Source organism: Ascaphus truei, chromosome 20, assembly GCF_040206685.1.
Source record: "Ascaphus truei isolate aAscTru1 chromosome 20, aAscTru1.hap1, whole genome shotgun sequence".
NCBI classification, from domain to species: domain Eukaryota; kingdom Metazoa; phylum Chordata; class Amphibia; order Anura; family Ascaphidae; genus Ascaphus; species Ascaphus truei.
In genome coordinates this window covers 26,864,801-26,887,958 of record NC_134502.1, presented here as the reverse complement: position 1 = coordinate 26,887,958, position 23,158 = coordinate 26,864,801, and the positions used below count along the sequence as shown (strand labels likewise).

Genomic DNA, 23,158 nt, shown 5'->3' with positions numbered 1-23,158 from the left:
AGAGCCTAGCACCTCTAGGGTCAGACACAGGGGATACAGAGCCTGGCACCTCTAGGGCTGGGCACGTGATGCAAAAACTGGCACCTCTAGGGCTGGATACAGAGGATACAGAGCCTGGCACATCTAGGGCTGGATACAGGGATACAGAGCCTGGCACCTCTAGGGCTGGACACAGGGATACAGAGCCTGGCACTTCTAGGGCTGGACACAGGGATACAGAGCCTGGCACCTCTAGGACTGGTAACGGGGATACAGAGCCTGGCACCTCTAGGGCTGGACACAGGGATACAGAGCCTGGCACTTCTAGGGCTGGGCACAGGGATACAGAGCCTGGCACCTCTAGGGCTGGACACAGGGATACAGAGCTGGGTGGCTCTGGGGTTGTGGAGAAGGAGACCTCTGTGACCTGCATGGAGATGATTGGGAAGGACTCACCAGAGCCCCGAAAGCCACGATCTTCAGCAGACACTCGAGGGAGAAGAGAGAGGTGAAGACGATGTTAAACATTTTCAGCACGTGCTCGTAGGTGGAAGAGAAGCCGTGAAACTGGGGAAGAGTAAAAGGGTCAGGGACAACGTGTCAATAAATCCTTCTAATACTACATATATATATTACATATAAACCCTCCCTATAACTACTCCTATTACCCTATATAACCCCTCCAATTACTCCATATAACCCCTCCCTATAACTCCTCCTATTACCCTATATAACCCCTCCTATTACTCCATATAACCCCTCCCTATAACTCCTCCTATTACTCCATATAACCTCTCCCTATAACTCCCCCTATTGCCCCATATAACCTCTCCCTATAACTCCTCCTATTACCCCATATAACCCCTCCCTATAACTCCTTCTATTGCCCCATATTTCCACTCCCTATAACTCCTCCTATTACCCCATATAACCGCTCCCTATAACTCCTCCTATTACCCCATATAACCGCTCCCTATAACTCCTCCTGTTACCCCATATAACCGCTCCCTATAACTCCTCCTATTACCCCATAGAACCCCTCCCAATAACTCCTCCTATTACTCCATATAACCCCCTCCCTATATCTCCTCCTATTACCCCATATAACCCCTCCCTATAACTCCTCCTATTACCCATATAACCGCTCCCTATAACTCCTCCTATAACCCTATATAACCCCCTCCCTATATCTCCTCCTATTACCCCATATAACTCCTCCTATTACCCCATACACCCCCTCCCTATAACTCCTCCTATTACCCCATATAACCCCTCCCTATAACTCCTCCTATTACCCCATATAACCCCTCCCTATAACTCCTCCTATTTCCCCGTATAACCTCTCCCTGTAACTCCTCCTATTACCCCATATACCCCCTCCCTGTAGCCCCTCCTATTACCCCATACACCCCCTCCCTATAACCCCTCCTATTGCCCCATATACCCCCTCCCTGTAGCCCCTCCTATTACCCCATACACCCCCTCCCTATAACCCCTCCTATTGCCCCATACAACCCCTCCCTGTAGCCCCTCCTATTACCCCATACACCCCCTCCCTGTAGCCCCTCCTATTGCCCCATATACCCCCTCCCTGTAGCCCCTCCCACGGACTCACCTTCATCATCAGCACGATGGTGTTGAGGGCGATGAGGGCCATGATTGTGTATTCGAAGGGGGGAGAGACCACGAATTGCCACATGCGGTACTGGAAACTCTGCTTGTTCTGCGGCATGTGGCGGGTTAGGGGCTTGGCACTGATTGCAAAGTCTATGCAGGCTCTCTGCAAAAGGGGGGGAGAGAGTAAGGGGGGGGAGAGTGAGAGAGTAAGGGAGAGAGAGGGAGGGGGGAGAGAGTGAGGGGGGGAGAGAGTAAGAGGGGAGAGAGTGAGGGGGGGAGAGAGGGGGAGAGAGTGAGGGGGGAGAGAGAGGGAGAGAGTAAGGGGGAGAGATTGAGGGGGGAGATTGGGGGAGAGAGTAAGGGAGAGAGGGGGGAGAGAGAGGGGGGAGAGAGAGGGGGGAGAGAGAGAAGGGAGAGTGAGGGGGGAGAGAGTGAGGGGGAGAGAGAGAAGGGAGAGAGAGGGGAGAGAGTGAGGGAGGAGAGAGTGAGGGGGGAGAGAGAGGGAGAGAGTAAGGGGGAGAGAGTGAGGGGGGAGAGAGTGAGGGGGAGAGAGAGAAGGGAGAGAGAGGGGGAGAGAGTGAGGGGGGAGGCAGAGGGGGGAGAGAGAGAAATGAGAGAGAGGGGGAGAGAGTGAGGGGAGAGAGAGAGCGGGGAGAGAGAGAAGGGAGAGAGAGGGGGAGAGAGTGAGGGGGGAGAGAGAGGGGGGATAGAGAGAAGGGGGAGAGAGGGGGGGACAGAGAGGGGAGAGAGAGGGGGAGGAGAGGGAGAGGGGGGAGAGAGAGAAGGGGGAGAGAGAGAAGGGAGAGAGAGAGTGAGAGAGTAAGGGGGAGAAAGTGAGGGGGGGAGAGAGAAGGGGGAGAGAGAGAAAGTGAGAGAGAGAGGGGAAGGAAAAAGTAACGTTATTGCAGTAACCCACCTCCTGAGTGCCTTATTGCCCCTGTAACATGTTATTGCAGTAACCCGCTTCCTGAGTGCCTTATTGCCCCTGTAACATGTTATTGCAGTAACCCGCCTCCTGAGTGCCTTATTGCACCTGTAACATGTTATTGCAGTAACCTGCCTCCTGAGTGCCTTATTGCCCCTGTAACAGGTAATCACAGTAACCCGCCTCCTGAGTGCCTTATTGCCCATGTAACATGTTATTGCAGTAAACCGCTTCCTGAGTGCCTTATTGTCCCTGTAACATGTTATCGCAGTAACCCGCCTCCTGAGTGCCTTATTACCCCTGTAACATGTTATTGCAGTAACCCGCCTCCTGAGTGCCTTATTGCCCCTGTAACATGTTATCGCAGTAACCCGCCTCCTGAGTGCCTTATTGCCCCTGTAACATGTTATCGCAGTAACCCGCCTCCTGAGTGCCTTATTGCCCCTGTAACATGTTATTGCAGTAACCCGGCTCCTGAGTGCCCTATTGTCCCTGTAACATGTTATTGCAGTAACCCGCCTCCTGAGTGCCTTATTGCCCCTGTAACATGTTACTGCAGTAACCCGCCTCCTGAGTGCCTTATTGCCTCTGTAACATGTTATCGCAGTAACCCGCCTCCTGAGTGCCTTATTGCCCCTGTAACATGTTACTGCAGTAACCCACCTCCTGAGTGCCTTATTGTCCCAGTAACATGTTATCGCAGTAACCCGCCTCCTGAGTGCCTTATTGCCCCTGTAACATGTTATTGCAGTAACCCGCCTCCTGAGTGCCTTATTGCCCCTGTAATATGTTATCGCAGTAACCCGCCTCCTGAGTGCCTTATTGTCCCTGTAACATGTTATTGCAGTAACCCGCCTCCTGAGTGCCTTATTGCCCCTGTAATATGTTATTGCAGTAACCCGCCTCCTGAGTGCCTTATTGCCCCTGTAACATGTTATTGCAGTAACCCGCCTCCTGAGTGCCTTATTGCCCCTGTAACATGTTATTGCAGTAACCCGCCTCCTTAGTGCCTTATTGCCCCTGTAACATGTTATTGCAGTAACCCGCCTCCTGAGTGCCTTATTGCCCCTGTAATATGTTATCGCAGTAACCCGCCTCCTGAGTGCCTTATTGTCCCTGTAACATGTTACTGCAGTAACCCGCCTCCTGAGTGGCTTATTGCCCCTGTAACATGTTATTGCAGTAACCCGCCTTCTGGGTGCCTTATTGCCCCTGTAACATGTAATTGCAGTAACCCGCCTCCTGAGTGCCTTATTGCCCCTGTAACATGTTATTGCAGTAACCCACCTCCTGAGTGCCTTATTGCCCCTGTAACATGTTATTGCAGTAACCCGGCTCCTGAGTGAATTGCCCCTGTAACATGTTTTTGCAGTAACCCCCCTCCTGAGTGCCATATTGTCCCTGTAACATGTTATTGCAGTAACCCGCCTCCTGAGTGCCTTATTGCCCCTGTAACATGTTACTGTAGTAACCCACCTCCTGAGTGCCTTATTGCCCCTGTAACATGTTATTGCAGTAACCCGCCTCCTGAGTGCCTTATTGCCCCTGTAACATGTTATTGCAGTAACCCGCCTCCTGAGTGCCTTATTGCCCCTGTAACATGTTATTGCAGTAACCCGCCTCCTGAGTGCCTTATTGCCCCTGTAACATGTTATTGCAGTAACCCGCCTCCTGAATGCCTTATTGTCCCTGTAACATGTTATTGCAGTAACCCGCCTCCTGGGTGCCTTATTGCACCTCGTTCTTCTCCAGGCTGTACTCCTCCATCATTTTGTCCCCCTGCTCCTGGAAAGTGATGATGATCAAGGCCACGAAGATGTTGACAAAGAAGAAGGGGAAGACCACAAAATAGACCACGTAGAAAATGGACATCTCCATGCGGAATCCAGGCCTGGGACCCTGATCCTCATACGTGGCATCCACGGAGTGCCTGAGAACACTGCAGGGAGAGAGAGGGGGACACAGTGACTGTCCTGGAACTAGATTCCATATTCCTCTGTCTCCCCTTTCAGTTTATGGGATTCATTTCAATCTCAGCCTTTCCCTCAGATTGGGTCAGTCTGCCTTCTCCCCCTCTGCTTTGCTGACAGATGGTCTGTCCCCAGGCTATCTTGTTACCCAGAATACACTCACACTTCCTCTTTCCACCATCATCACTGGCTGAGTGAGTACCTTCTGTAACTGCTCTAGTGGCAGGATTGATCCTTTTCACCTGCCCTTAACTACAAAGCACCCACAGAGAGACATTATCCAAACACCAACTTCTCTTCCACAAGTGCCTGTCTTTATTGCTGCTTTCCCTAAATACAGTGAAGAAAAGATACAGGACTTGTTGTGCTTTGGAAAGAGGGCTGAGTTGAACCTATCTGGGCTAATCATCCTATACATGACCCTGGCCTCCAGAATAGTGAAAAGGAAGACCGTGTGCCTTACAGACACTTACAGGAGCTGCTACTCTAGACTTTATGATAACACAGAGCAGTCTCTGCAGACTGACAAGCAGCAAGCAGCTTACACTGCACACGCAGCTTTGCAGAAAGAAAGTCCATAATACACAGAGCCTTGATTGCCTTCTCTGTCTTTTTGAGTCCACCCTCTGCACAGTTTCTCAGTGAGGAGTTACCATCTCACCTACCCCCTGCGCACGTCTCCCGGCTAGCGCCACCAAGAGCCACGCCACCGGACACCCGCCAGGACACGGGTCAGAGCCACCGGACACCTGTGAGTACAGCTACCCCTACGCTGAACGCTGCAGGACCCCGCTCGGCATCATCTGAGACAGTCGCCCATCGCGCTAAGAGGGCTGAGTTGAACCTATCTGGGCTAATCATCCTATACATGACCCTGGCCTCCAGAATAGTGACACAGTGACACAGGGAGAAGGGAGCTATGGGACACGGAGTCTGTCCATCCCCCCACAGGGTGACACAGTGACACAGACAGGAGGGAGCTATGAGACATGGTGTCTGTCCCTCCCCCCGCAGGGTGACACAGTGACATAGACAGGAGGGAGCTATGGGACATGGAGTCTGTCCCCCCGCCCGTATGGTGACACAGTGACACAGGCAGGAGGGAGCTATGGGACAGGGAGTCTGTCCCTCCCCCTGCTGGGTGACACAGACAGGAGGGAGCTATGGGACATGGAGTCTGTCCCTCCCCCCGCAGGGTGACACAGTGACACAGACAGGAGGGAGCTATGGGACATGGAGTCTGTCCCTCCCCCCGCAGGGTGACACAGTGACACACACAAGCTTGTACACTGACACGCGTGTAGAAGTACACACACACGGGCATGCTCCTTACTCTGGCCAGCCCTCGCCTGTGGACACGGTAAAGAGGGTGAGGAGGGCCCACAGCACGTTGTCATAGTGAAACGCGTATTTCTTCCACTCGCGCCGCTCAGCTTTCACCTCGTTCTTCTCGTACACCAGATATTCTCCCCTGGGGAGAGAAGAAAGGCCCGGAGTGAGGAGGGAAGGGGGGTGGGTGATACACCTCCAAGTCAGGTGAGAGGGGGAGGCAGGAGAGAGGGAGGAAGGAGAGAGGAGGGATTGAGGGAGGGAGAATGCTGGGAGGGAGAGAAGAAAGGCACGGAGTGAGGAGGCAGGGATACGCTGATACCCCTCCATGTCAGGTGAGAGAGGGGGAGTGGAGAGGGGAGAAAGGGAGGAAGAAGAGGGGGGATGAGGGAGAGAGGGAGGGGGAAGGGTGGGGGGGGTAGAGAGAGGGAGAAGGGTGGGGTGACAGGGGAGAGAAGGGTAGGGGAGGAGAGAGAAAAGGGGGGGGGGGAGAATGGTGGGGGGAGAGAGAGGGAGAAGGGTGGGGGGGCAAAGGAGGGGAGTGGGAGGGAGAAGGGTGGGGAGGAGAGAGGGATAGGGGGAGAAGGTTGGTGTGGAGGAGGAAGGAGGAGTAAGGGAGGTAGGAGGAGTAATGGTGGGAGGGGGAGTACGAAAAAAGGTGGGGGGAGGATAAAGGAGAGGGGGAATGAGGGGAGAGAGAGGGATGGGGAGAGATTGAGGGATGGAGTGTGGTGTACTTGGGGGAGAGAGAGGGAGGGAGAAAGGAGGGAGGGAGAAAGGTGGGAGGGAGAGAAGAAAGGCACGGAGTGAGGAATGGGGAGGCAGGGATACGCTGATACCCCTCCATGTCAGATGAGAGGGGGGTGTGGAGGGGCAAAAGGGGGGAGAAGGGTAGGGAAAGATGGTGAGTGGAAAAGGACATAGAGAGGGAGGAAGAAGGTAAGAGAGATAGAGGGGGGTGGGAAGAGAGAGAGTGACAGAGTGAGAGGGAAAGAGACATAGAGAAAGGGGGGCAGGGAGAGAGAAAGGATGGCAGAGAGAGAGGGGAAAGGAAGACAGAATAAGAGAGTGGGGAGAGAGGAAGAGAACAGGGCCCCACTGCCATCCCCTCCTCCAGAAAAAACATAAGGTAGAAAGGAGGAGAGAGGGGGATAGAGGAGAGAGGAGGAAGGGGAGAACTATTTGCAAAGCGATACCAGACAGAGGAACAGAAAGGAGTCAACTGATTTCCGTGTTCCCGCAGAAACAGGAGTGTATGGGAGTCAAGGAATTAAACTCCCTTTACAGGGCAGGAAACTGCACTGGTGACGGGCTTCATGCATGTGATGTGTGAAACTCCTGATTGAGCAGGGTGTAAAAGGCAGGAAGTAGCTGCTTTTCAGGGTCCCTGTTGGAGTCTTTGTTAGAGGAACACAGACAACAGAGCTCCCGCCCGCAGGGATCCAGGCTTGTTCACCAGAGGGTTTTGCCTGGGAACAGTGGGGAACCCAAATCCCCACACAGCAGAGAAGCCTGCAAAGAAATAGGGCAAAAAGACTTTCTGGGAGCATCAGGACTTCGACGCCTGCATCTTAACTGTATCTGGAGAAATCAGAGACGCCGGACCAGAACACAATAAGATAAGACTTTATATATTGTTCCCTGGAATTGCAGCATATGTTTTGGGTTGGTAACCAGCTTAGCTGGCGGCCCAGTTAGAAAGGGCAAGAGCGTATAATTAATTTCCCTAAAGGGAATAGGTGTTTCTTTTATGGTTTGGCCTTTTGCCTTAAAGGGGCAGTAGCCCCAATGTTTTAGTTGTTTTGTGGAGAATAAAACCGAATATTATGGTTTACCCAGAAATGCATGTGTGGACTCTCATTCTCTGATCTCGCCTACAGGCCGCTCCGTCACAGGGAGACAGGGATATTTATCCCTGGACACATAGATCAGTAAGGGGGGTGCTATAATAAGTGGGGCGGACTCTCTGTAAGGAGCCGTGATATAGGGGACCAAATGTTCTGGGCGACCCGCCACGTGGGGGTGATGGCCAGAACTGTCCGACTGAGAAAGGGGGCAAAGAAACCCCTTGGCAGGACATGAGCGAAGGTGCAGGGCGAGTATAAGGTGAGGGGGGCAGGGTGAGTATAAGATGAGTGGGGCAGGTTGAGTATAAGGTGAGGGGGCCAGGGTGAGTATGAGATGAGGGGCCCAGGGTGAGTATGAGGTGAGGGGCGCAGGGTGAGTACGAGGTGAGTGGGGCAGGGTGAGTATAAGGTGAGGGGCGCAGGGTGAGTATAAGGTGAGGGGGGCAGGGGCAGTATAAGATGAGTGGGGCAGGTTGAGTATAAGGTGAGGGGGCCAGGGTGAGTATGAGGTGAGGGGCCCAGGGTGAGTATGAGGTGAGGGGCGCAGGGTGAGTACGAGGTGAGGGGGGCAGGGTGAGTATGAGGTGAGGGGGGCAGGGTGAGTATGAGGTGAGGGGCGCAAGGTGAGTATAAGGTGAGGGGCGCAGGGTGAGTATAAGGTGAGGGGGCAGGGGCAGTATAAGATGAGTGGTGCAGGTTGATTATAAGGTGAGGGGGGTAGGGTAAGTATGAGGTGAGGGGCGCAGGGTGAGTACGAGGTGAGGGGCGCAGGGTGAGTATAAGGTGAGGGGGGCAGGGGCAGTATAAGATGAATGGGGCAGGTTGAGTATAAGGTGAGGGGGGCAGGGTGAGTATAAGATGAGGGGGCAGGGTGAGTATGAGGATGAGGGGCGCAGGGTGAGTATGAGGTGAGGGGCGCAGGGTGAGTACGAGGTGAGGGGGGCAGGGTGAGTATGAGGTGAGGGGGGCAGGGTGAGTATAAGGTGAGGGGGGCAGGGTGAGTATAAGATGAGTGGGGCAGGTTGAGTATAAGGTGAGGGGGGCAGGGTGAGTATAAGGTGAGGGGGGCAGGGTGAGTATAAGATGAGTGGGGCAGGGTGAGTATAAGGTGAGGGGGGCAGGGTGAGTATAAGATGAGGGGGCAGGGTGAGTATAAGGTGAGGGGGCAGAGTGAGTATAAGATGAGGGGGCAGGGTGAGTATGAGGTATGGGGCGCAGGGTGAATATAAGGTGAGGTGGGCAGGGGCAGTATAAGATGAGTGGTGCAGGTTGAGTATAAGGTGAGGGGGACAGGGTGAGTATAAGGTGAGGGGGCAGGGTGAGTATAAGATGAGTGGGGCAGGTTGAGTATAAGGTGAGGGGGACAGGGTGAGTATAAGGTGAGGGGGGCAGAGTGAGTATAAGATGAGTGGGGCAGGGTGAGTATAAGGTGAAGGGGGCAGAGTGAGTATAAGATGAGTGGGGCAGGGTGAGTATAAGGTGAAGGGGGCAGGGTGAGTATAAGATGAGGTGGCAGGGTGAGTATGAGGTGAGGGGCGCAGGGTGAGTATGAGGTGAGGGGCGCAGGGTGAGTATAAGGTGAGGGGGCAGGGTGAGTATAAGATGAGTGGGGCAGGGTGAGTATAAGGTGAGGGGGACAGGGTGAGTATAAGGTGAGGGGGGCAGAGTGAGTATAAGATGAGTGGCGCAGGGTGAGTATAAGGTGAGGGGTGCAGGGTGAGTATAAGGTGAGGGGGGCAGGGTGAGTATAAGATGAGTGGGGCAGGGTGAGTATAAGGTGAGGGGGCAGGGTGAGTATAAGATGAGGGGGCAGGGTGAGTATGAGGTGAAGGGCGCAGGGTGAGTATGAGGTGAGGGGCGCAGGGTGAGTACGAGGTGAGGGGCGCAGGGTGAGTATAAGGTGAGGGGGGCAGAATGAGTATAAGATGAGTGGGGCAGGTTGAGTATAAGGTGAGGGGGACAGGGTGAGTATAAGGTGAGTGGGGCAGGTTGAGTATAAGGTGAGGGGGACAGGGTGAGTATAAGGTGAGGGGGCAGAGTGAGTATAAGATGAGTGGGGCAGGGTGAGTATAAGGTGAGGGGGGTAGGGTGAGTATAAGATGAGGGGGCAGGGTGAGTATGAGGTGAGGGGCGCAGGGTGAGTATGAGGTGAGGGGCGCAGGGTGAGTACGAGGTGAGGGGCGCAGGGTGAGTATAAGGTGAGGGGGGCAGGGGCAGTATAAGATGAGTGGTGCAGGTTGAGTATAAGGTGAGAGGGACAGGGTGAGTATAAGGTGAGGGGGGCAGGGTGAGTATAAGGTGAGGGGGGCAGAGTGAGTATAAGATGAGTGGGGCAGGGTGAGTATAAGGTGAGGGGGGCAGGGTGAGTATAAGGTGAGGGGGGCAGGGTGAGTATGAGGTGAGGGGCACAGGGTGAGTATGAGGTGAGGGGCGCAGGGTGAGTATGAGGTGAGGGGCGCAGGGTGAGTATGAGGTGAGGGGCGCAGGGTGAGTATAAGGTGAGGGGGGCAGGGTGAGTATAAGATGAGGGGGGCAGGGTGAGTATGAGGTGAGGGGCGCAGGGTGAGTACGAGGTGAGGGGCGCAGGGTGAGTACGAGGTGAGGGGCGCAGGGTGAGTATAAGGTGAGGGGGGCAGGGTGAGTACGAGGTGAGGGGCGCAGGGTGAGTATAAGGTGAGGGGGGCAGGGTGAGTATGAGGTGAGGGGCGCAGGGTGAGTATGAGGTGAGGGGCGCAGGGTGAGTACGAGGTGATGGGCGCAGGGTGAGTATAAGGTGAGGGGGGCAGGGGCAGTATAAGTTGGGGTCCCTCACCTGCAGTCCTTCTGGAACTCCTTGGACTCATCGGTGCAGTAGAAGAATTTTCCCTTGAAGAGCTGGACGGCGACCACAGCGAAGATGAACATGAATAGCATGTACACGATGAGGATATTCAGAACATTCTTCAGGGAGTTCACCACGCAGTCAAACACCGCCTGAGAGAGACAGGCAGAGCGTGAGAGACAGAGAGAGACAGGCAGAGCGTGAGAGACAGAGAGAGAGACGCAGAGCGTGAGAGACAGAGAGAGAGACGCAGAGCGTGAGAGACAGAGAGAGAGACAGGCAGAGCGTGAGAGACAGGCAGAGCGTGAGAAACAGAGAGAGACAGGCAGAGCGTGAGAAACAGAGAGAGACAGGCAGAGCGTGAGAGACAGAGAGAGAGGCGCAGAGAGACAGAGAGAGGCATGTACACGATGAGGATATTCAGGACGTTCTTCAGGGAGTTCACCACGCAGTCAAACACCGCCTGAGAGAGACAGGCAGAGCGTGAGAGACAGAGAGAGAGACGCAGAGAGACAGAGAGAGAGACGCAGAGAGACAGCGTGAGAGACAGAGACGCAGAGAGACAGAGACAGAGAGAGGCGCAGAGAGACAGCGTGAGAGACAGGCAGAGCGTGAGAGACAGAGAGAGACGCAGAGAGACAGAGAGAGAGACGCAGAGAGACAGAGAGAGGCGCAGAGAGACAGCGTGAGAGACAGAGAGGGACGCAGAGAGACAGAGAGACAGAGAGAGAGACAGGCAGAGCGTGAGAGACAGAGAGAGAGGCGCAGAGAGACAGAGAGAGGCGCAGAGAGACAGCGTGAGAGACAGAGAGAGACGCAGAGAGACAGGCAGAGCGTGAGAGACAGAGAGACAGAGAGAGGCGCAGAGAGACAGCGTGAGAGACAGAGAGACAGGCAGAGCGTGAGAGACAGAGAGAGAGACGCAGAGAGACAGAGAGAGAGACGCAGAGAGACAGAGAGAGGCGCAGAGAGACAGAGAGAGAGACGCAGAGAGACAGAGAGAGGCATGTACACGATGAGGATATTCAGAACGTTCTTCAGGGAGTTTACCACGCAGTCAAACACAGCCTGAGAGAGACAGGCAGAGCGTGAGAGACAGAGAGAGAGAGACGCAGAGAGACAGAGAGAGGCGCAGAGAGACAGGCAGAGCGTGAGAGACAGAGAGAGAGACGCAGAGAGACAGAGAGAGAGACGCAGAGAGACAGCGTGAGAGACAGAGACGCAGAGAGACAGAGACAGAGAGAGGCGCAGAGAGACAGCGTGAGAGACAGGCAGAGCGTGAGAGACAGAGAGAGAGACGCAGAGAGACAGCGTGAGAGACAGAGAGAGAGGCGCAGAGAGACAGAGAGAGGCGCAGAGAGACAGCGTGAGAGACAGAGAGAGACGCAGAGAGACAGAGAGAGGCGCAGAGAGACAGAGAGAGGTGCAGAGAGACAGGCAGAGCGTGAGAGACAGAGAGAGAGACGCAGAGAGACAGAGAGAGGCGCAGAGAGACAGGCAGAGCGTGAGAGACAGAGAGAGAGGCGCAGAGAGACAGAGAGAGGTGCAGAGAGACAGGCAGAGCGTGAGAGACAGAGAGAGAGACGCAGAGAGACAGAGAGAGGTGCAGAAAGACAGGCAGAGCGTGAGAGACAGAGAGAGAGACGCAGAGAGACAGAGAGAGGCGCAGAGAGACAGGCAGAGCGTGAGAGACAGAGAGAGAGGCGCAGAGAGACAGAGAGAGGCGCAGAGAGACAGAGTGAGAGACAGAGAGAGACGCAGAGAGACGCAGAGAGACAGAGAGAGATGCAGAGAGACAGCCTGAGAGAGACAGGCAGAGCGTGAGAGACAGAGAGAGAGACGCAGAGAGACAGAGAGAGGCACAGAGAGACAGAGAGAGAGACGCAGAGAGACAGAGAGAGGCGCAGAGAGACAGGCAGAGCGTGAGAGACAGAGAGAGAGACGCAGAGAGACAGAGAGAGGCGCAGAGAGACAGCGTGAGAGACAGAGACGCAGAGAGACAGAGAGAGAGACGCAGAGAGACAGAGAGATGCAGAGAGACAGAGAGAGAGAGACGCAGAGAGGCAGAGCGTGAGAGACAGAGACGCAGAGAGACAGAGCGTGAGAGACAAAGATGCAGAGAGACAGAGTGTGAGAGACAGAGAGAGACGCAGAGAGGCAGAGCGTGAGAGACAGAGAGGGAGAGACCAAAGAGACGGAGTGTGAGACGCAGAGAGAGAGACGGAGTGTGAGACGCAGAGAGAGAGACGGAGTGTGAGACGCAGAGAGAGAGACGGAGTGTGAGACGCAGAGAGAGAGACAGAGTGTGAGACGCAGAGAGAGAGACGGAGTGTGAGACGCAGAGAGAGAGACGGAGTGTGAGACGCAGAGAGAGACGGAGTGTGAGACACAGAGAGAGAGACGGAGTGTGAGACGCAGAGAGACGGAGTGTGAGACGCAGAGAGACGGAGTGTGAGACGCAGCGAGAGAGACAGAGTGTGAGACGCAGAGAGAGAGACGGAGTGTGAGACACAGAGAGAGAGACGGAGTGTGAGACGCAGAGAGAGAGACGGAGTGTGAGACGCAGAGAGAGAGACGGAGTGTGAGACGCAGAGAGAGAGACAGAGTGTGAGACGCAGAGAGAGAGACGGAGTGTGAGACGCAGAGAGAGAGACGGAGTGTGAGACGCAGAGAGAGACGGAGTGTGAGACACAGAGAGAGAGACGGAGTGTGAGACGCAGAGAGACGGAGTGTGAGACGCAGAGAGACGGAGTGTGAGACGCAGCGAGAGAGACAGAGTGTGAGACGCAGAGAGAGAGACGGAGTGTGAGACACAGAGAGAGAGACTGAGTGTGAGAAGCAGAGAGAGAGAGACGGAGTGTGAGACGCAGAGAGAGAGACGGAGTGTGAGACGCAGAGAGACGGAGTGTGAGACGCAGAGAGACGGAGTGTGAGACGCAGAGAGAGAGACGGAGTGTGAGACGCAGAGAGAGAGATGGAGTGTGAGACGCAGAGAGAGAGACGGAGTGTGAGACGCAGAGAGAGAGACAGAGTGTGAGACGCAGAGAGAGAGACGGAGTGTGAGACGCAGAGAGAGAGACGGAGTGTGAGACGCAGAGAGAGACGGAGTGTGAGACACAGAGAGAGAGACGGAGTGTGAGACGCAGAGAGACGGAGTGTGAGACGCAGAGAGACGGAGTGTGAGACGCAGCGAGAGAGACAGAGTGTGAGACGCAGAGAGAGAGACGGAGTGTGAGACACAGAGAGAGAGACTGAGTGTGAGAAGCAGAGAGAGAGAGACGGAGTGTGAGACGCAGAGAGAGAGACGGAGTGTGAGACGCAGAGAGACGGAGTGTGAGACGCAGAGAGACGGAGTGTGAGACGCAGAGAGAGAGACGGAGTGTGAGACGCAGAGAGACGGAGTGTGAGACGCAGAGAGAGAGACGGAGTGTGAGATGCAGAGAGAGAGAGACGGAGTGTGAGACGCAGAGAGACGGAGTGTGAGACGCAGAGAGAGAGACGGAGTGTGAGACGCAGAGAGAGAGACGGAGTGTGAGACGCAGAGAGAGAGACGGAGTGTGAGACGCAGAGAGAGAGACGGAGTATGAGACGCAGAGAGACGGAGTGTGAGACGCAGAGAGACGGAGTGTGAGATGCAGAGAGAGAGACGGAGTGTGAGACGCAGAGAGACGGAGTGTGAGACGCAGAGAGAGAGACGGAGTGTGAGACGCAGAGAGAGAGACGGAGTGTGAGACGCAGAGAGAGAGACGGAGTATGAGACGCAGAGAGACGGAGTGTGAGACGCAGAGAGACGGAGTGTGAGATGCAGAGAGAGAGACGGAGTGTGAGACGCAGAGAGACGGAGTGTGAGATGCAGAGAGAGAGACGGAGTGTGAGACGCAGAGAGAGAGACGGAGTGTGAGACGCAGAGAGAGAGACGGAGTGTGAGACGCAGAGAGAGAGACGGAGTGTGAGACGCAGAGAGAGAGACGGAGTGTGAGACGCAGAGAGAGAGACGGAGTATGAGACGCAGAGAGAGAGACGGAGTGTGAGACGCAGAGAGAGAGACGGATATGAGACGCAGAGAGAGAGACGGAGTATGAGACGCAGAGAGACGGAGTGTGAGACGCAGAGAGAGAGACGGAGTGTGAGACGCAGCGAGAGAGACAGAGTGTGAGACGCAGAGAGAGAGACGGAGTGTGAGACGCAGAGAGAGAGACGGAGTGTGAGACGCAGAGAGACGGAGTGTGAGACACAGAGAGAGAGACGGAGTGTGAGACGCAGAGAGACGGAGTGTGAGACGCAGAGAGAGAGACGGAGTGTGAGACGCAGAGAGAGAGACGGAGTGTGAGACGCAGAGAGAGAGACGGAGTGTGAGACGCAGAGAGAGAGACGGAGTGTGAGACGCAGAGAGAGAGACGGAGTGTGAGACGCAGAGAGAGAGACGGAGTATGAGACGCAGAGAGAGAGACGGAGTATGAGATGCAGAGAGAGAGACGGAGTGTGAGACGCAGAGAGAGAGACGGAGTGTGAGACGCAGAGAGACGGAGTGTGAGACGCAGAGAGAGAGACGGAGTGTGAGACGCAGAGAGAGAGACGGAGTGTGAGACGCAGAGAGAGAGACGGAGTGTGAGACGAAGGGAGAGAGAGAAAAAACGACCCACGCTTAGGACAGGGAGAGAGATGGAAAATTGAGACCAAAATCAGGAGGGGACCGGAAGTCCAGACAATGACCAGTCCTAGAGGTGCCAGGCTCTTAATCCCACAATCCTTGCATCACACCTTGTGACACGCCCACATCACACGTGTCACTGCAACATCAAATTCACAGGTGACACACACACACGTCACTGCCATATGAAATGCACAGCACACACACGTGTCACTAACATGAAATGCACAGCACACACACACGCGTGTCACTGTCATATGAAATGCACAGCACTCACACACACGCGTGTTACTACTATATGAAATGTACAGCACACGCACAGGTGTGTCACTGCTATATGAAATGCACAGCACATAAACTCACACACGCGTGTCACTGCTATATGAAATGTACAGCACACGCACAGGTGTGTCACTGCTATATGAAATGCACAGCACATAAACTCACACACGCGTGTCACTGCTATATGAAATGCACAGCACACACACGCGTTTCACAGCCATATGAAATGCACAGCACACACACGCGTTTCACAGCCATATGAAATGCACAACACACACACGCGTTTCACAGCCAAATGAAATGCACAGCACACACACGCGTTTCACAGCCATATGAAATGCACAGCACACACACGCGTTTCACAGCCAAATGAAATGCACAGCACACACACGCGTTTCACAGCCATATGAAATGCACAGCACATACACGCGTTTCACAGCCATATGAAATGCACAGCACACACACGCGTTTCACAGCCATATGAAATGCACAGCACACACACGCGTGACTGACCTTCAGTTTGGGAAGTCTCTTGATGGTTTTCAGGGGGCGCAGCACACGCAGAACACGCAGAGACTTGATGGTGCTGATGTCTTTCCCTTTGCTCCCTCCTCTGTGAGACCAGGAGAGAGAGAGAGGGGGAGAGAAGGAGAGAAGGAGAGGTAGTCAGAAAGAGAGGAAGAGAGAGGCAGGAGGTGGGACAGAGGGAGAGATAGAGAGAAGAGAAAGGGATAGGAAGAGAGCAAGAGGGAGGGGAGAGGAAGAGAGAGGGAGAGAGTGAGGGAGGGAGAGGGAGAGAGAGAGGGAGAGAGAAGATAGAGGGGAGAAGGTAGAGAGAGAGAGAGAGAGAGAGAGGGAGAGAGAAGATAAAGGGGAGAAGGGAGAGAGAGAGAGTGAGAGAGAGAGGGAGAGAGAAGATAGAGGGGAGAAGGGAGAGAGGGGGAGAGAGAGGGAGGGAGGAAGAGAGAGGGAGGAAGAGAGAGGCAGGAGGAGGGACAGAGGGAGAGATAGAGAGAAGAGAAAGGGAGAGGAAGAGAGCAAGAGAGAGGGGGGAGGAAGAGAGAGGGAGAGAGCGAGGGAGGGAGAGGGAGAGAGAGAGGGAGAGAGAGAGGGAGAGAGAAGATAGAGGGGAGAAGGGAGAGAGAGAGAGAGAGAGAGAGGGAGAGAGAAGATAGAGGGGAGAAGGGAGAGAGAGAGAGAGAGAGGAGAGAGAAGATAGAGGGGAGAAGGTAGAGAGGGGGAGAGAGAGGGAGGGAGGAAGAGAGAGGGAGGAAGAGAGAGGCAGGAGGAGGGACAGAGGGAGAGACAGAGAGAAGAGAAAGGGAGAGGAAAAGAGCAAGAGAGAGGGGGGAGGAAGAGAGAGGGAGAGAGTGAGGGAGGGAGAGAGAGAGAAGATAGAGGGGAGAAGGGAGAGAGAGAGAGTGAGAGAGAGAGGGAGAGAGAAGATAGAGGGGAGAAGGGAGAGAGGGGGAGAGAGAGGGAGGGAGGAAGAGAGAGGGAGGAAGAGAGAGGCAGGAGGAGGGACAGGGAGAGTCAGGAAAGAGAGTCAGGAAAGAAAAGAGGGAGAGATAGAGAAGAGAAAGGGAGAGGAAGAGAGAGGGGAAGAGAAAGAGAGAAGAAAAGAGAGAGGGAGAGGAGAGAGAGGGAGAGAGCGAGGGAGAGAGCGAGGGAGAGAGCGAGGGAGAGAGCGAGGGAGAGAGCGAGGGAGAGAGCGAGGGAGAGAGCGAGGGAGAGAGAGAGGGGGAGAGAGAGAGGGAGAGAGAGAGGGAGAGCGCGAGGGAGAGAGAGAGGGGTGAGAGAGAGGGGGGAGAGGCGTAGATACAGAAGTAAAAAAGAGTCAGAAATACTGTAAAGAAACAGCAAGAGAGTCCCGGAGAGAGAGAGAGTCTCAGAGAGAGAGAGTCCCGGAGAGAGAGAGCCGGAGAGAGAGTGAGTCCCGGACAGAGAGAGCCCGGACAGAGAGAGTTCCGGAAGAGAGAGAGAGAAGTCCCGGAAGAGAGAGTCCCGAACAGAGAGAGCACAGAGAGAGAGTCCCGGAGAGAGAGAGTTCCGGACAGAGAGAGTCCCGGAGAGAGAGAGCCCGGAGAGAGAGTGAGTCCCGGACAGAGAGAGCCCGGACAGAGAGCGCCGGAAGAGAGAGTTCCGGAAGAGAGAGAGAGAGAGAGGTCCCGGAGAGAGAGTCCCGAACAGAGAGAGCCCAGAGAGAGAGTCCCGGAGAGAGAGAGAATCCCGGACAGAGAGAGTCCCGCGAGAGAGAGAGAGAGTCCCGGACAGAGAGAGTCCCGGAGAGAGAGAGAGTCCCAGACAGAGAGAGTCCCGGAGAGAGAGTTCCGGAGAGAGAGTTCCGGAGAGAGAGAGAGAGAGAGAGAGAGAGATAGAGGGAGAAATTGTAGGAAGAATAAGAGAGTGCAAAAATATGTTTGGTAGCACGTGAGAGACAGAGACAGAATAATAGAGAGAGAGAGAGAGAGAGAGAGAGACAAAAGGAGAGACGGAGAAAGACGAGAGGGGGAGATGAGAGAGGATCCTGTTAGCAGAGGGCTGGGCAGTGCCCGTTCCCCGGGGGTAACATGTGGGCGTGACGTGGGCAACTCTCGCGGAACTATTACCAGCTGTTCCGACAAACACATTGAGTCCAAAGGAGTCCACCGCCAGCCCCGCCAGGAGCCGCGCCAATCCCTGACTGCGACAACACCGCCGCAACCCCGGCAATTACTCCGTCACCGCCAGCCCCGCCAGGAGCCGCGCCACTCCCTGACTGCGACAACACCGCCGCAACCCCGGCAATTACTCCGTCACCGCCAGCCCCGCCAGGAGCCGCGCCACTCCCTGACTGCGACAACACCGCCGCAACCCCGGCAATTACTCCGTCACCGCCAGCCCCGCCAGGAGCCGCGCCAATCCCTGACTGCGACAACACCGCCGCAACCCCGGCAATTACTCCGTCACCGCCAGCCCCGCCAGGAGCCGCGCCACTCCCTGACTGCGACAACACCGCCGCAACCCCGGCAATTACTCCGTCACCGCCAGCCCCGCCAGGAGCCGCGCCAATCCCTGACTGCGACAACACCGCCGCAACCCCGGCAATTACTCCGTCACCGCCAGCCCCGCCAGGAGCCGCGCCACTCCCTGACTGCGACAACACCGCCGCAACCCCGGCAATTACTCCGTCACCGCCAGCCCCGCCAGGAGCCGCGCCACTCCCTGACTGCGACAACACCGCCGCAACCCCGGCAATTACTCCGTCACCGCCAGCCCCGCCAGGAGCCGCGCCACTCCCTGACTGCGACAACACCGCCGCAACCCCGGCAATTACTCCGTCACCGCCAGCCCCGCCAGGAGCCGCGCCACTCCCTGACTGCGACAACACCGCCGCAACCCCGGCAATTACTCCCGTCACCGCCAGCCCCGCCAGGAGCCGCGCCACTCCCTGACTGCGACAACACCGCCGCAACCCCGGCAATTACTCCGTCACCGCCAGCCCCGCCAGGAGCCGCGCCACTCCCTGACTGCCGACAACACCGCCGCAACCCCGGCAATTACTCCGTCACCGCCAGCCCCGCCAGGAGCCGCGCCACTCCCTGACTGCGACAACACCGCCGCAACCCCGGCAATTACTCCGTCACCGCCAGCCCCGCCAGGAGCCGCGCCAATCCCTGACTGCGACAACACCGCCGCAACCCCGGCAATTACTCCGTCACCGCCAGCCCCGCCAGGAGCCGCGCCAATCCCTGACTGCGACAACACCGCCGCAACCCCGGCAATTACTCCGTCACCGCCAGCCCCGCCAGGAGCCGCGCCAATCCCTGACTGCGACAACACCGCCGCAACCCCGGCAATTACTCCGTCACCGCCAGCCCCGCCAGGAGCCGCGCCACTCCCTGACTGCGACAACACCGCCGCAACCCCGGCAATTACTCCGTCACCGCCAGCCCCGCCAGGAGCCGCGCCACTCCCTGACTGCGACAACACCGCCGCAACCCCGGCAATTACTCCGTCACCGCCAGCCCCGCCAGGAGCCGCGCCACTCCCTGACTGCGACAACACCGCCGCAACCCCGGCAATTACTCCGTCACCGCCAGCCCCGCCAGGAGCCGCGCCAACTGCCCTGCGACATCACCAGACGCGACACCGCCGCAACCCGGCAATTACTCCGTCACCGCCAGCCCGCCAGGAGCCGCGCCACTCCCTGACTGCGACAACACCGCCGCAACCCCGGCAATTACTCCGTCACCGCCAGCCCCGCCAGGAGCCGCGCCACTCCCTGACTGTGACAACACCGCCGCAACCCCGGCAATTACTCCGTCACCGCCAGCCCCGCCAGGAGCCGCGCCACTCCCTGACTGCGACAACACCGCCGCAACCCCGGCAATTACTCCGTCACCGCCAGCCCCGCCAGGAGCCCGCCGCCCAATCCCTGACTGCGACAACACCCGCCGCAACCCCGGCAATTACTCCGTCACCTCCAGCCCCGCCAGGAGCCGCGCCACTCCCTGACTGCGACAACACCGCCGCAACCCCGGCAATTACTCCGTCACCGCCAGCCCCGCCAGGAGCCGCGCCACTCCCTGACTGCGACAACACCGCCGCAACCCCGGCAATTACTCCGTCACCGCCAGCCCCGCCAGGAGCCGCGCCACTCCCTGACTGCGACAACACCGCCGCAACCCCGGCAATTACTCCCGTCACCCGCCAGCCCCGCCAGGAGCCGCGCCACTCCCTGACTGCGACAACACCGCCGCAACCCCGGCAATTACTCCGTCACCGCCAGCCCCGCCAGGAGCCGCGCCACTCCCTGACTGCGACAACACCGCCGCAACCCCGGCAATTACTCCGTCACCGCCGCCAGCCCGCCAGGAGCCGCGCCACTCCCTGACTGCGACAACACCGCCGCAACCCCGGCAATTACTCCGTCACCGCCAGCCCCGCCAGGAGCCGCGCCAATCCCCTGACTGCGACAACACCGCCGCAACCCCGGCAATTACTCCGTCACCGCCAGCCCCGCCAGGAGCCCGCGCCACTCCCTGACTGCGACAACACCGCCGCAACCCCGGCAATTACTCCGTCACCTCCAGCCCCGCCAGGAGCCGCGCCACTCCCTGACTGCGACAACACGCGCCGCAACCCCGGCAATTACTCCGTCCACCGCCAGCCCCGCCAGGAGCCGCGCCACTCCCTGACTGCGACACACACCGCCCCGCAAACCGGCAATTACTCCGTCACCTCCAGCCTGCCGCCGGCAACACATTCAATAAACGCCTAATACACCGGGGGGCGCCGCCGCTGGCGTGCCTGTTACCAAGGGTGGCCGGGGTTTCACTTAGCCAAGGACAAGTCCTGTGGCATGAATGGGGCGTAAGACGGAGGCCGGCCTTACAAACAGAGGTACTGTAGGATAACTGTTATATGTACGGCAGACGCTCGGTGATATAAACGGAGACACAGACTCCATGTCCCAAAGCTCCCTCCTGTCTGTGTCACCCTGCGGGGGGAGGGACAGACTCCATGTCCCATAGCTCCCTCCTGTCTGTGTCACCCCTGCGGGGGGAGGGACAGACTCCATGTCCCATAGCTCCCTCCTGTCTGTGTCACCCTGCGGGGGGAGGGACAGACTCCATGTCCCATAGCTCCCTCCTGTCTGTGTCACTGTGTCACCCTGCGGGGGGAGGGACAGACTCCATGTCCCATAGCTCCCTCCTTTCTGTGTCACTGTGTCACCCCTGCGGGGGGAGGGACAGACTCCATGTCCCATAGCTCCCTCCTGTCTGTGTCACTGTGTCACCCTGCGGGGGGAGGGACAGACTCCATGTCCCATAGCTCCCTCCTGTCTGTGTCACTGTGTCACCCTGCGGGGGGAGGGACAGACTCCATGTCCCATAGCTCCCTCCTGTCTGTGTCACTGTGTCACCCTGCGGGGGGAGGGGACAGACTCCATGTCCCATAGCTCCCTCCTGTCTGTGTCACCCTGCGGGGGAGGGACACACCCCATGTCCCATAGCTCCCTCCTGTCTGTGTCACTGTGTCACCCTGTGGGGGGAGGACAGACTCTATGTCCCATAGCTCCCTCCTTTCTGTGTCACTGTGTCACCCTGCGGGGGAGGGACAGACTCCGTGTCCCATAGCTCCCTCTTGTCTGTGTCACTGTGTCACCCTGCGGTGGGAGGACAGACTCCATATCCCATAGCTCCCTCCTGTCTGTGTCACTGTGTCACCCTGCGGTGGGAGGGACAGACTCCATGTCCCATAGCTCCCTCCTGTCTGTGTCACTGTGTCACCCTGCGGTGGGAGGGACAGACTCCATGTCCCATAGCTCCCCTCCTGTCTGTGACACTGTGTCACCCTGCGGGGGGAGGGACAGACTCCCTGTCCCATAGCTCCCTCCTGTCTGTGTCACTGTGTCACCCTGTGGGGGGAGGGACAGACTCCATGTCCCATAGCTCCCTCCTGTCTGTGTCACTGTGTCACCCTACGGGGGAGGGACAGACTCCATGTCCCATAGTCCCTCCTGTCTGTGTCACTGTGTCACCCTGCGGGGGGAGGGACAGACTCCGTGTCCCATAGCTCCCTCCTGTCTGTGTCACCCTGCAGTTAAAGGGACAGGCGTGGCGGGCGACCGATCCCTTCTGTGTCGCTGTGAAAAGAGAAAGCGATGAGGGAGACAGATGAGGGAGACAGAGAGATGGCGGAGGGGACATTACCGCTGGTTGCTCCTGGAGGAGGCGGCAGAAGTGAGGGGGGGCGGGGGAGGAGAGAGGGAGTGAGTCAAACAAATACAGATACACCGCCTGCCCACCCAAAAACCTCGAACCATGTGACGAAGTGCACGTGAACCCCAACGCATAGCCCCCCCAACTCCACAAGCTTCAAACTGGTTCTCATGCACCATGCCCTCAGTCTTCCCCCCCCAAGAAGTGAGATTGTCACCCTGGGTGTTACCAGCTTTTCGGGAAAAGAAGAGCGGGTCGCCGTGACGGCCATTTCTCCATGTGGTCCAATGAGTGACCAACGTGGTGGCAGAGACGGGAGAGAAGGGGCAGGTGGTGGGACACCGGTTGTTGGGTCCACCAGTAGGTCAGGTAGTTACATCGTAGATGAGGTTGAAGAACGAGACGTGTTCATGAAGTTCAACCTGTGCTAAATTTCCACGACAGATACTTCATCCTATATTTGTATTTACAGTATGTCGATCCAGAAGACGGCAACACAACCCCCCCCCCCCAGTGACACATCATCCAACGATTGGTAGTGTAGGACCTACAGACAGGGTTTACCTTGATGTGAGTACAGGGTTGGCCAAAAGATTCAACTCAAGTTAGGAGAATGAAAAAGAAACATATAACAGTAGTGTATTAAATAATTATTGGGCGGGCATTGGGGTTTTCTGTGGGTTTTTTTTTGTATTATCCAATGATGTCTCTTGAGGGGGGAAAATGAAAATTAATTTCTTTCCTGACTCCAAATATTGGCAATCGGATTAATCCCTGGATCCCCATCCTTCCCATATATACTTATTTGGTATATCCCTGTATACCTTACCCATCTAAAAAGATGCCCAAACTTTTTTTTTTTTTTAACATATCTACTGTATCTGCCATCACAGTCTCCATGGGTAATGAATCCCACACTGTAACTGCCCTTACTGTAAAGAACCCTTTCCTTTGTTGCTGGTGAAATCTCCTTTCCTCCAACCTTAAGGGATGGCCCCGAGTCCTTTGTACTGCCCGTGGGATGAATAGT

General features: G+C 56.5%; 1 protein-coding gene across 1 annotated transcript in view; it reads right to left on the bottom strand.

The window, feature by feature from the left end:
* CACNA1A (calcium voltage-gated channel subunit alpha1 A) overlaps positions 1 to 23,158 on the bottom strand; it is a 175,574-nt gene that overhangs the window by 85,933 nt on the left and 66,483 nt on the right. Inside the window, 6 exon segments of the mRNA XM_075577848.1 lie at positions 436 to 546; positions 1,595 to 1,759; positions 4,259 to 4,460; positions 5,825 to 5,962; positions 10,480 to 10,640; positions 15,935 to 16,081. Coding sequence (XP_075433963.1) covers positions 436 to 546; positions 1,595 to 1,759; positions 4,259 to 4,460; positions 5,825 to 5,962; positions 10,480 to 10,640; positions 15,935 to 16,081 — 924 coding nt within the window.